The 13,429-nt window shown below is 41.4% G+C and overlaps 1 protein-coding gene across 1 annotated transcript in view; it reads right to left on the reverse strand.

Moving 5' to 3' along the window:
• Positions 1-13,429, reverse strand: part of gabbr2 (gamma-aminobutyric acid (GABA) B receptor, 2) — a 174,861-nt gene that overhangs the window by 10,244 nt on the left and 151,188 nt on the right. Inside the window, exons 14-17 of the mRNA XM_071500682.1 lie at positions 5,401-5,511; positions 3,228-3,452; positions 2,833-3,015; positions 1,859-1,988 (exon numbers count right to left, since the gene is read on the reverse strand). Coding sequence (XP_071356783.1) covers positions 1,859-1,988; positions 2,833-3,015; positions 3,228-3,452; positions 5,401-5,511 — 649 coding nt within the window. The remainder of the gene's footprint in view (positions 1-1,858; positions 1,989-2,832; positions 3,016-3,227; positions 3,453-5,400; positions 5,512-13,429) is intronic.

The raw sequence follows: 13,429 nt of genomic DNA on the forward strand, positions 1-13,429 counted from the left end.
ATGTGTGCGCACTTGCAAAAGATGAGGAGCAGAGAGGAAGGAGAAACAGAAGGAAACGGAACAAACTAAAAGACAAAGAAGGAGCATTAGACACACTGCTCTCTGAATGTGCTCATTTACTGCCATCAGTTCATTGCGCAACTATGAACTTTCACAGATGAGAAGCTTCCCAAACAATTCCAGCATACTCTGCTCCCAATCCGCAGAACGAGCGCAGCTGTTTTACTCTCTTACCTTACCAAACTCAGACGGATTCATTAGACACCCCCGAGAGCAGCTTTGTGCCGGCGTGTGCGTCAGACGTGCTGGAGCTGGCTGCTGTACATCAACATCACCCTGCGTCTGTTAAAATGGTGTGTAATGCAGAGTGATGCTGCTGGGGTGTAACAATACACTGATTCAATTTGAGGAGCCCGGCTTCATAATATCTAAAATGCAGCTGTGTCAGTTCAAACTGCATAAATGGGGCAAAAGTTGGGGGGGGGAGAGGGGAGGGCTCATCTGACACAAGAAATAGAGAGATTATATTTTAACTCCTTATGGTTTTATTCTATGTGCTTCTGTATTCTTGTCTCCCCCAGCGATGGCTCACTTTAACTGCTGCCCCCCTTTTCTTTACCCCCTCAAATGTGGACACACTCTGGGCTTTATAATTAAAGGTGAAAGAGTTAATAAAGCATGACTACAGCGTGTGTAGAACTTGCCAAGCAGCGCTGACGTATTCAGGTACTGTAGCTAATCTCATGACTCATTCTATGAGACGTCACAGACTCGCTGTCAGACAGAGTGCTCCTGTGTCCCTTCATCACCTGCAGCTGACAGGAGCTCCAGCAACTAAGAAAAAAACCTCGAGATATTCCTTGAAGCTGAACGCGGCATTAAAAATCCTTTAGTGACGCCACTGCAAACATAGTTCTTATATTGTCAGGAGTTATTATTATCATTACATAATGTGCGTGTGTGTGTGGGGGGGATTGGCTTCCTTTCTTTAATATTAACAAATTGTGGCTGTTATAATATTGTCACGAAACAGTGAGATAAACCATTTTAATGTATATTATTCTCTCTAAAGTGAAATGGGAGACCATGCAGGAAAGTGAACTTCATTACAGTGGGAGGCGTTACTGTATGAGGAATTGCATCAGACTGAACCACACGGTACTGCAGTGAGAGTCGGGACTGAATTATATCCAGCTGCTGCGATATAGTTTTCAGGCACCAGCGGCAGCACTGAGCGCAACCCACCTGTGCAGCACACACTGACATGGCTCGCATCAACACTTCATCATCCTAGGTAATGTGTCTGTTACTTCACACCCAACTAGCATCAACATTATTCCTCCTGACGGGTCCCCGTGAGTGAGCTTGTATTTTCAACATTTTCCAAGTAGGTAGACAACAATTGTGAGACAATCAACAGTTAATTGCTCACATTCTGTCAACTAAAGTTGAAGAGGCCACATCTGTGCCGACAATATGACAGAAATGTTTATTTTTTTGACATATTGTATCAAATTTTGTCACCTTTTGCACATGAAATAAATAGATTTTTTTTTTTTTTTTTTTTTTTTTGCACCTGAGGACTCTTTTTTTGTCAGTGAGCGGGTTATTTTTTTTATGAGATGGAACATTTTCCAGGTAACAATCTTTGTAAGTATCGAATGCCTGAAATGGGTAGGGTCACACACACACATACCCTCACAGGACTGTGAGAGGCCCCTTTTCCACAGCCTGTTCAATGTCGCAATGCTTCCACCTCGCTGTTCTGTGTAAAAAAAAAGTACAAACACGGAACTGGAGGGAGGGGATCTACTATAGATAGTAGACTGTAGATGGAAACATACAGCCAGATTCTCACCTTTGCCATCTGTGAAGTTGCGTATGCTGAGGATGTTGTTCGCGTCTGGGTAATGGTTCTGTTTGATGTAAGGAGTTTTCTCTGGGGTGTCCTGCAGCTGCATGGTCACTTCCTCCAGCTCCTTGTCCAACTTTTTAAACAGAAAAACAGAGAAATGATTAGTTGATTTTTTTTTTTTTTTTTTTTTTTTTAAAGAGGCAGAAATATATGCTAAAGTAGAGTTAGTACATTATGAAGCAAAAACTTAACTGTCTTTGATTACAACCTCAGCTACAACATTATCAGATAAATATGACCCAGTGTTGAGTCTGATCTTCTGGATTTAGAACAAACTGCTGCAACTACTTCTTTACATTTCTAAAGACGGTGAAGAATCTAAAAGAATATTGTCAGGATAACTTTACTTGTCCGCCATGAGCATCGGAGTAGCTCCTCATTTGCCAGTCATGAACAACAGCAAGGACAACAGTAATTCATCTCGGAGAGGCCTGATAAAAAGCTGAAGTGACTGCCAAGGGATTTTTTCAAATGTCACTCAATGTCAGTACGAGTGAACATTTTTAAGGAATGAATCAGAGAGAGCGTATAGCTCAGTACAAAGAACACAAACACTTGGTGACAATTCAGTCTCTTGAAGTGAGGAGAGTTGCTTTTCACAACCAACCATAATTTTATCATTATATTTTATTAACAATTAATAGATTGACTGATATTTTTCAATGAACTGGCTACAGGCGAGACAGTGTTTTTGAATTTTTCGAGTTCAATGGAGTTCAACGATTTTCTCTTTCTTCCTTCTCTTGTTGAACCTCTGCTCAATTACTGTACTTTAAATTACATTTAAAAGCCTCTCCTTATTCAACAATTGTATTAAAAACCTTGCTTCCCACTGCACGGTTGTCCTGTCTGGTAGTGGTAAAAAAAAAAAAAAAAAAAAGAAAGTACAACATGTCTGTGTAGTCTCTGCCTCAGACCTCTGTTATCCTCATGCGGAGGCGGTGGTTATCAGTTTGAAGCCCATCCAGCCGAGAAGTGTTAGCCTGGTTGACGCTGGTGACTGAGGTGGAGGTCTTGGAGTCTTCCTTCTTCTGGTTCTGGGTGAACTTTAACCTCCGGTTCTGGGTAGCTGCATCTGGGTTGGTTCTCATGGTGATTAACTGGAAGAGGGGTTATAAGTATTATTATTACAAGTGCACTGTGGGATAAAATTACATGGACTAAAAAAATAACTGTTTATGCTGCATTTTTAGCATCCAGGGCTCAGTGAAGTGTGGTGTGTGAATGTGGTGATAATTAAACACTCTAGTTTTTGGCAGTGTAGAGTCATTCAGTTGTACACGCTGTCTTCTTCCTTCACACAAAAACTGACCTTGGGAACGAAGACCAGACAGAGCGTGATCGTGCTGCAAAAGATGATCACCAGTGCTACGATGCAGAACTGGACATTGGGCTGATCTCTGGTCAGAAATGACACAGCAGCACCGATGATGCACATGATGCCCACGTTGTACACACTCATCCCGATGTATTTGCTGTCATTGAGGGCGGGGATGCTCACGTTCCTGGTCTCCCATGCCAGGAAACAGCCAAACAACTATCAGGGAAAAGAGAGATAAAGTAGAAGATAAAGTAGTAAACTTGACTTTGGCTAAAAGAAAGTTAGAACTCCTTTTCTGTGGGTCAGTGCACAGCTTAGTGTAATGCTCTTTATCATTCTTCATAAATACTAATGGAGTGCAGGTTTTACTTCACTTTATGAAACACTTAGAAAGAAAAATCAAACAAAAATTGACTTCATTATATGATAAAGTCTTAATGAGGAGAAACATAATCTAAAGAGACCACTTTAAAGCAGCCTCAGGTTTCGTGCTTGTAAAATGTTTATTTAGTGAGAGTGAAAAATTGTTTGGTGGAACAGAGTTGCAGCAGCAGCAGCAGCAGCAGCAGCAGCAGCAGCAGGAGCAGGAGCAGCCTGCTGAATAATTCAGCGTGCTGTGTAAGGTGGCCTGCCTGCTTATTCTGAAGTCTTAATGAGAGTTAGTGGAATGACAAGGAGCAGAATTAAAAGAACAGTCATAGAGGATTAGTGCGCCTCAGGTGTGTGAGCGTGTGTATGTGAATGCGAGGTATCAGTAAAGTGTGTGTGCACGCATGTGTGAGCTTATGCTTGTATGTATGTGTGTGTAGCCTTAATGCTTTTCTTTTGCTGTGCTGTCCCCTCTTTATGTCTCATACAGATGTGGGCTCCTGCCAATCACTTCATATGAACTTTTTCTATCCACTCCACGTCTTTGTTCCTGTCTCTTTATTTTACACCAAAGCCCTTCGACTTGTTAACCCTCAATTTTCTCACTCTTTCCATCTCGCTGTCTTTGACATTTCTCGGTGATATCTTTTACGCAGCATCCTCTGCATTCTCTCAATCTGCTTAAGATGATTTACCGCCGTGTCTCGCTCCCTTCTCCTTCGCCTCACTGTGAATGTGGTGAGGTTTGCATAATTTACAGGTGCTCTTGCTTCACAGAGGTTTTAAAACATGTAGTGGGGAAATGGAAAATTCCTAAGGTATGTTCAAGTTTGATTAGAACCATGTGTCTCATGCACCATGACAGGTACATGCCCACATACAGCTCACAGGCCAGGGCCCCTGCCCCTATCATCCTGTCACTCCTGAAGTGCCCTCGTGAACTGAATTCTTGAAATATTAATATTAACAATGATAACATAGGTAGAGGTAAATATTCAGTGTCTGCCTGCAGTATCAACTGTACTCTACTGATGAGCTTGGAATAATGAACAGTATTCAAATGAAATCAGTGAACACATTTATTCAACAGCAAATCAGCACTACTGATCTACCAAGCCAAAAAAATGAAATAATATTCAATAATGATGGTTAGAAGACTATTAAAACCATCATTGTCACTTTCATGTCTATGTGCATTTAATCAGTAAGAGTAACAGTGAGGGCCAAACTGATATCACCACAAGACATGGTTTTACAGAGCTGTTTCTTGAGCAGTCTCTTGTGTGTAAGTGTAGTCTGTCCTTCCTGTTTTGGCAGCACCTGGAAAGTCTACCTTTTCACAGATATATATACATATTTGTGTTTACAGTCTATCTACTTAATATCCTCATTCATTGATTTTGATTTTATTGTCATTATTTATGTCTACTCTATACACATCATCATTTATTGATTTGTATTTCTGTCCATACCGAAGAAGGGATCCCTTTCTTCTTCAGTTTTTACTCATCCAAACGAGGCAAGTAACACACACGCTTTTAAACACGCACATATTCATATGTTCACACACATCTGTCAGGAGCTTTTGAGTAGATACTCAAGGTTTAAAGCTGGCACAGATTTCAAAAAATAGTGTTACATACCAGCAATAAAATGAAAATGAAGGCGTCAAGTCTCAAACATGCACATTTATGAAGCTGTTAAGTGTCACATCAGTGGATAGTGTACATTTGTAAAGTGCAGTTGTGTGTGCAGACATGAGGATATGAAGAAATCTTGTGTTCTCTCCTCTCACCATTAGCAGTCCCTTGTAGGCATAGACGATGCCCAGCCAAATGGTCATGTGGGTGTTCTCACAGTGCTCCAAGAAGGGACGGATGGCAATGTCTCTGCCTTGGGGGTCCGCCTAGTGACAGCACAAACACATAGACAGGAAAAGAAATGAGCGCAACACCCAGAAAAAGTACTTAAGCAAGTTAGACAGATGAACAAATAAGCTGAAGCAAGCAGCAAACATACGGTTACAATGCAATAGGCAGCATCACTTGGAGGAATGATAAAACCGGCAGAGAAAACCAGCAAATGAGCTCAAACTGGAGGAAGTCCTCAGTAAGCCAATGACCTGTTTCCACATTAGCTTTCTCTTTGCAGGTGTTCTCATTTCACATTCAGGGACAGACGCTCCACAGGCTGTCCGCTGCTAGTCACAATGACGGGTGTCAGTGATCAAATATCCAGGTGTGTAATCAAACTTTGTCCCATCATGGCCACTGGGCTTCTCCAAAGTCGGCTGAAGTTAAATTAATCCGTGCTTAGTACGCTAATGGGCACAACTAATGAAGCTTATTCATTAATGTGATTTACACCTCCCCCTTTCTTTCTTTCTTGTTTCTCACTCAGTCTCCGTCACGCTATCTCTCCATCCTGACTCTGTCGTTCCGTTTCTCTTGCTTTCTTTTTATTTCCACTTGTCTTTCACCGCAGCTGGTGACACAGGTGACTCAAAGGGCAAATTAGCACCTGAGGTGGATATTAATATGCTAAAACACATCACTTCCTTTCTCCCTCTCTCTCTGTTAGGCAGAGCTTTAAAAAGCCTTTAATAAGAGCATTAGTTTGGCCTGCATGGATTCATCAGAGGCCACACCAATATATCAACTGTGAGACACCTGGGGCAAGGCTGGGCATATTACCATCCTGCTCTCTGGGTGTGTGTGTGTCTCTTCAGACTTATTTACAGTAACACATGCCTAATGGCTCAGAAGATGGTGTGCGTATGTGTGTACAGTCTTCTACAGTATCGTGTTTGACTTGATGAAATACAGTTTATAAGCAAATTCCTTTAAGGCATAAAGCAAGATGAGAGGAAATTACTGCGATGCTGGCTTTGTTTCCATCATCATCCATTCTACATACACTGGGTGTGTACTTTGTTTAATGGGCCTTGTGTGAATGCTCTCATCGCTGATAAATACACAGCCACTCACACACATCCCTCTAGGTTCTGCAAAATATATCTTCCACTAGTCATTTTGACCCCCATATTCTCCATTCAGCTCACATTAATGGTAATTGCAACTATTCCTGCTTTTCTCCATGACCTTGACTGATTTACATTAGTGGTTCTTTACAGGATCATCACTTAAAATGGGAATGAATAAATGAATAAAATGGTGCCTCAAGAGCTACACTGATTCACCTGACAGAGCTGGATAGAAATGGGTCTGTATCATATCATTTCTGGAAAACCTTGAAGTGTTGTATTGTAGTACAGTTTTCTAGCTTTAATTCCCGTGCCTCTGCCTTTACAACACGACTTTCAGACTGTGTTCCTCATGCACTCATCAGCTTTTGCTTTCAACACTCAGTTCGGCAAAGGGTTGTGTATGCAGTTACACACCACACGGAGTTTGGTAAAAGACACAGTGATAGCATAGCAGGCAGAACTCCCCCAACACACACACACAACTCAGATATAGAGTCAAGTTTTCAACCCTTCTCCGTTGCTCTTCAAAACCTCAGATGTCTTAAAACAGAAACACATTAAACAGTGAGGACTGCTTCTGTGGCTGTGAGTTTACACACTTTGTCAAAGCACTCTTGTAACTCCATCTGAGAGTTCCCGTGGCAACCACGTGGCTCACGTCACACATATCAGCAAATATTTTGAGACTTGAGTATTAGATTCGAGTTAACTTTAGGTGAAAGGCTGGTAGAACCGAGTTTCTGCTTTAAAAGCTAGGAAGGAGGTGGAAAGACAGAAAAGTGGGGCAGGTGATGACGCACACTGAGGCTATTTTTAATTATTTATTTATTTACAAGGAGCCATAATTAGTTGACACAGTACAGAGAAAGGATGCTGAGATTGAAGCATGATATTTTCAACATACAGACTCAGGTAACTTCTTCATGAAAAATCTCTCTCAACCGTTTTTAAATTTCTTTTTTATTATGTAAGTAATGTATTGGGACTGAAGAAAATCATGAGTTATGTATGAGGTGCCCTGGTTTGACCAATTCTCTGTGCAGCAGCCTGTGGCAGGAACCCTCTCTGATCATAGGAAGTGATACAGTTTTATATTTTGTGTAAACAGTGAAGACAATCCTTCTGCAATCTACTGGCCATGTTGAACTGCAGTAGTACTTATAAATATAGCAATTAAGATAAAGCTTTTCAAAGACAGGCCTCACCCCATCTGCCTTCCAGTCATCCAAAAGAGACTTCAGGCCTTTTCAGTGAAAATGTAACATTGTCGGCTTCATCTGTCTGTTAAAGTGATGCTTTTAGCTCTGACTTAGTAAAAGTTCTGTAGCACATTAAAGAAGTCTGAACTGAACGCCATGACACAAAGCTTCAGTCTCACAAGATTCAAAATGCTCAGGTTTATCATCTCTTTTGCACAAATCAGTTTAACTTTTCTGATCATGTCAGATCAGTCTGATCAGTTATCATTCTATACTGGGGCACCAACAGACATTATAACATCAGCAGAATTCTCTCCAGTACAAATGATAAAAATGAGGAAGACATATTATGGGATTCACTGGTGAGAGAAGGGGATGACTGTCATTAGTTAAGACTTCAATGGCAAAATAAGTTTAAAAGTCTGTCACTGATGCAGCCTGAGAGACAACTATCAACTATATTCTTATGATATCATAAAAATGATTTTATTGACTCTGCATATAAATGAACCAAAACAACAGTTAAACATTTTCAGTTTGCATCCAAGAAATCTATACTGGGGTCAGAGCTCCTCATCTCTTTTCTAGCTTCAGTGCATCACCTGCATCTTCATCATTTATGTGTATTTATGATTTGAGGCTGAGCAGCCTCTTATTCAAACAACAATGCTCCAAGAAGTCACACTTCTTGCAAATCATTTTGTTCATTCAATATGAGAGACACATTCTGCATCAGCGCTCTTTGCATAGTCTCAGCTCCGAGCAAACTTGTGTCACTAACAACAAAATGATAAGACAAAATGAGATATAATGCTTATTAGGCTCGGGTCTCTATCGCAGCAGAGCAGACAGGAGCTCTTGCCTTTTGGAGGGAAGCTGTCTGGGGAGTTGCCAGGCAACAGGGCTGCAGGCGGCAGGCGGCCCCAAAGTGGTGGCGATGGCAGTAAAAGTGCCGGTTCACTGTCATTTTTCACAGCATTAGCCCTGTAACGGGATCACTCTGGGAGGGCTAGAGCTGGCACAGTAGTGGCAGATTGTCCATGGAGAGATGGAGCTAGATGAGGCGATGAAGGGAGTGATGGAAGGGGGAGGGAGGTAGAAATGGAGGGTGGGATGGAGAGAAAATAGGAGCAAGAAGTAGGGATGGGAAGATAGGAGCTGAAATGAATGGAATAATAAAAGAATAGCAGGATAGATGGAAGGAAGGTAGAAATGATGGCGTGGAGAGATGCTGCAATCCTGTTTCCTCAAAAAGAAATGGAAAGAATAACTTTAAATGAAGGAAGGAAGAAATTCTAAAAGGAAGAAATAACTAGAGAGCAGTAGTGAGGGTGAGTGAATACATTAGAGAGAGCAATGGAAAGGTGAAGGTAAAGATTAGGGATAAGGCCACTGTAAACTCCCCTGACAATCAGATGTGTTTTTCGAGCTGCTGTGTGATCAATATGGGTGCTCAGAGGAACACAGTATATGGTTCACAAAGGAAGGAACAGAACAGTTGATTGTTTCTCTCCTTCACTGAGCTTGTTTTAGCCCATTCACTACACTTGTCGTGATGAGTTACTCATCTCAAGTGTAGTTTCCAGTCTCTGCAAGGTGATTTTTTTAGACCATACTAAATGAATTAGAGACCAGAGGCTGCCTGAAAGGAAGGGAAACACATTCAAAAACCTCAGAAAATTACTGCTATAGGACTTGTACTAAACTCACTAACCATTCATTAAATACTAGCAGGCTCCTTTCAAGTGCCATTTAAAACAAACAATCATAAAAACAACAGGAAAAAAACTGCCATATAGATCCATCCTGCACCCCTGTTCTCCCCTGATGCCACAGTCACAGCTACGGGGGCTTGTTTCTGGATATGGATCTCGCTGTGACTGCATGACGGCCTCTGGCCTGGGGGAAAGGAGAGAGTGAGAGACCAACAAGTGAGAGAGGAAATGGAGAGCTCACTCATTGTCACCTGCAGCTACTTCACACAGAGGTGTGTATGTGCGTGTGTGTGTGTGTGTGTGTGTGAGCATATGTCCCTGTGGGTGCCAACGTTTGCACATTCTGTGAGCACACATATGTAATGTGACTGGGCTTCGTGTGTGTGTGTGTGTGTGTGTGTGTATATGTGCATGTGTGTGCACATTAGTGATCATTTGTGTACAAAAGTGTGTGTGCATGTGTGTTTCTGTGTATAGATGTGCTATCAGGCAAACACTGACAGAAACACTCCATCACTCATACTGGCAATTACAACGGAGAAGATTCCACCCTGGTGAAAGACAGAGAGAGAGAGAGAGAGAGAGATGAGGATAAAAGATAGAGCTTGTGGGTGGAGCTTTGGATTTTATGGCAGCAATTTCTGTCACTGTAGGATTTAGAAAAAAAGAAAATGATGGAGGGAAAACCACAGAGAACAGAGCAGAGAGAGAGAAAATAGGAATCACTGGGAAAAAAACAGTCTAGAATAAATTTTGTCTTGTCCTCAGGGAAGACTGTAAAAGTTTTACCATAAAAACACTGCATAAAATGACTGTGTTGTGATTACTCCAAGGATTAAATAATTTACATTTATGTATGCTGAGGCTATTTGAAATCTCTCTCAGAACAGTAAGCTATGTCATATGCTGAATAATAAAGATAACAAATTTGGCTTTTCTGATTGGTGATGTGTTAAACGTCAGTGGGTGGCATCATGTTTAGCTGATGCCCTGGGTACCAGCCCCACCAACTGTCTGCCTGGGCACAGAGACAGAGAGACACGCACTGATACAGTGCTGTCTGATGTAGATGCCACACAAACGCATTATCCTCTGCAGCACCAATTGTTTTCATACATGCAAATGAAGACATTTTTAGCATTTGCCGTATGTCACTTTCAGCCCAGCTCTGCTGTTTTGAGGTAATTACCATCATTAGAACAAACAAGATTAAAGTTGTGACAAAAATCACATCACGTAAAAATCTTCTTTGTTGAATGTGGTTTTAGAAGAGACCCAAGGGTTTCATATAGTCCAAAGGACTGGGGAAAGCAGGAGAAGCAACTGAAAGCATCTGTATCACACAGAGAAAAATGTTACAGGGATTGAAGCATTTAAGGAATGAATAAGGGAACGTAGAAAAGCCAGGATGGGAGATCTGGAGAGTAGCAGGAGGAGAAAAAACACATAAAGAGCACAGAGGGCAAAAAGATGGGAAGATGAAAGGCATCCTGGTGCCACAGTAATTTGTCGGAAATGATTTGAAAAGCAGCGAGCACCGTTTTCACAGGCCCTCTATCAAATTCTGAACAGCAATAATGGCCTTTAGACAAGCAGATAGGAGAAGTGCATAGTGGGTGATTAGCTCAGCTGGTTGGACAGGGGGGTCGATGCCAGTGATGCCAAAAAGAAAGAGCTCATACCCATTTAGGAGATATTTTCTCGTAGACTCACCATGGCATACAGTAACAACTATGTCCAGCCACAACCCAGATGTCAACCTTAAATCTAATTCTAAAGTTAAAGACAGCAGCTCTGATTGTTTCATCCTGACACAAATCAACCCTTGATCCTAATCTTTCAAGCTCTTTTAGTTTTTGCCCTCAATTATGGAACTCTTGTAACTGTAATTGCTGTATCATATTCAGAATATGCCCCGGAATTTCCCCTCAAATTCATTTTCTACCTATTGATCCTATTTTACCTGCAGCCAATGAGTAGTCTGTGTCACTGTACAGTCAGGATGGAAGCTGCTTTCACACCGGCTGCGAGCTAACAGGCTGTTACCAAAATGTTGCTTTTTACTACTACTTTTACTTTAACACAAAGTCAGGGCCAAAGATGGACTGTTAAACATCAGTGGACATGTGTAAATGGACAAAGCTAGTACAAACAGACTGTTTGCTGTGGTATATAAACACTTGATAAATGTTTATAACACACGATCATGTAGCCGTAAGCAGATATATATGTTCATTAATACATATGTCCACAACTATAACTCCTGCTGTGGGCATAAATAGAGGCTGGTGTTCAAACAGATAATGAACAATTATACACTAAAACACAGTCATAACCATCAATAACTCTACATAAAATAAGTTATAATTGTTGACAAATACGTATATTAATCAACACTTTAAACATCCTTATATCTGCAGTGACATTATAGACCAGTTCTAAACCAGTTATAAAATATAGAGCCTACAAATGCTAATTAGGCCAAATTAAAGTGTTAAAGGAGAGCTTAAAGGACAATGCTCTTAGTATGGTGGGCAGGTTGAGTAAAAGAACACCATGGACTTGTTATGGAAATTACAAACTTCCTTTGTACGTGTGTAGCTTGTAACATGGATATTATTACCAGTCACATGTAAACACAGTAACAGCCGCTTTAAACACAGCATAAACACAAGGAATCGCTCATGCTGAAATACTCAACCGTGGTCGAAGAACTACAGAGTGTATCAACTGACTTTTGACTGTCAATAGTGATTAAGCATATTGCATCAATCTCATCCACTGCATTACGGCCCCCCACTCTTCTGATGTTTAAAACCAGCTCTGCCTCCCAATTTGATAACACCAGCCTCCCCACTGAGGCGATGAGACTATTAAAGGCCCTTTTCTCTGTTCCTGATGCTGGTGTGGGTGTGTGTGAAAAAAACAACGAAGCACCTGATTCCATCACTTCATGAGGCTAATGACTTGAACATCAGATGACGCACAAAAGTCACCTGTCAGGGTCTGAAAAGTTCTGGATAAGTGATACCAGGAAAGAGAACTTCCCAAGGAGGCCTGCACTGTTTACCTTGATAACTTTTGCTTCATCTTGCAATATTTATATTTACTCAACGTCTGCACTTTGCCCCTTTACCTCTCAAACATTGTGTTTTCACAATGTTTCCGGTTTTATAACCAAATTCAGTATACTATAGGACTTTTGTTGTGTCAGGTGGCCCATCTGGAATACAGCTGGTTTCTATTTGACTATATGGAAAAATTGTTTGTTAATAAGTATTACTACTCCACTTTGTGGTGTTTAGCCATGCTTTGATAACATAGGATAAAGACACATAGTAACACTGTCCAGGGAAAACAATGTATCTCCAAATGTAGTGATTTTCAACTTTTCCAATAACTATAAATACACTAAATTAAACTAAATTATCCAGGTAAATAAAAGCACTGTGAGGAGAGTTTAACCCATGGACATTTTGAATATCATATGGTACACACAGTGGCTATCTGTGGCATATCAACTGGCATCAGGTTATTTAACATCCTAATAACTACTGCAGTTGAAAAGCCCTGCTGTAGAGGGAGAAATGAGAGGAAGGAAACGAGGAAGGATCCAGTGAGGAAGGGTTGAAAGAAGTGAATGAGGGTGGTGTGAGAGAAGGAGCCAAGGGAGGGTGGTGTGCCCCCGGCCGAGGATGACCTACATGCAGAGGGGCCATGGTGGCAGGGCAGCAAGACGCCGCTGGCACTGCAAGCCATGTGGGTCGCAGCCATCCCACTTTACTGTGTGAGTGTGTGTGTGTGTGTGTGTTTTACTGTAGTGTCCTCCTCACACTGGATGGGTGACCAGGATATTCCACTCCAGTGCATCTTCACGGATATTATTCTGGCTCACTTAAGAGCGAGAGAACAAGGTACAGGCGA

Source organism: Trachinotus anak, unplaced genomic scaffold (assembly GCF_046630095.1).
Source record: "Trachinotus anak isolate AG129_WGS33_773 ecotype Australia unplaced genomic scaffold, CSIRO_AGI_Tana_v1 ptg000016l, whole genome shotgun sequence".
Taxonomy (NCBI): Eukaryota; Metazoa; Chordata; class Actinopteri; order Carangiformes; family Carangidae; genus Trachinotus; species Trachinotus anak.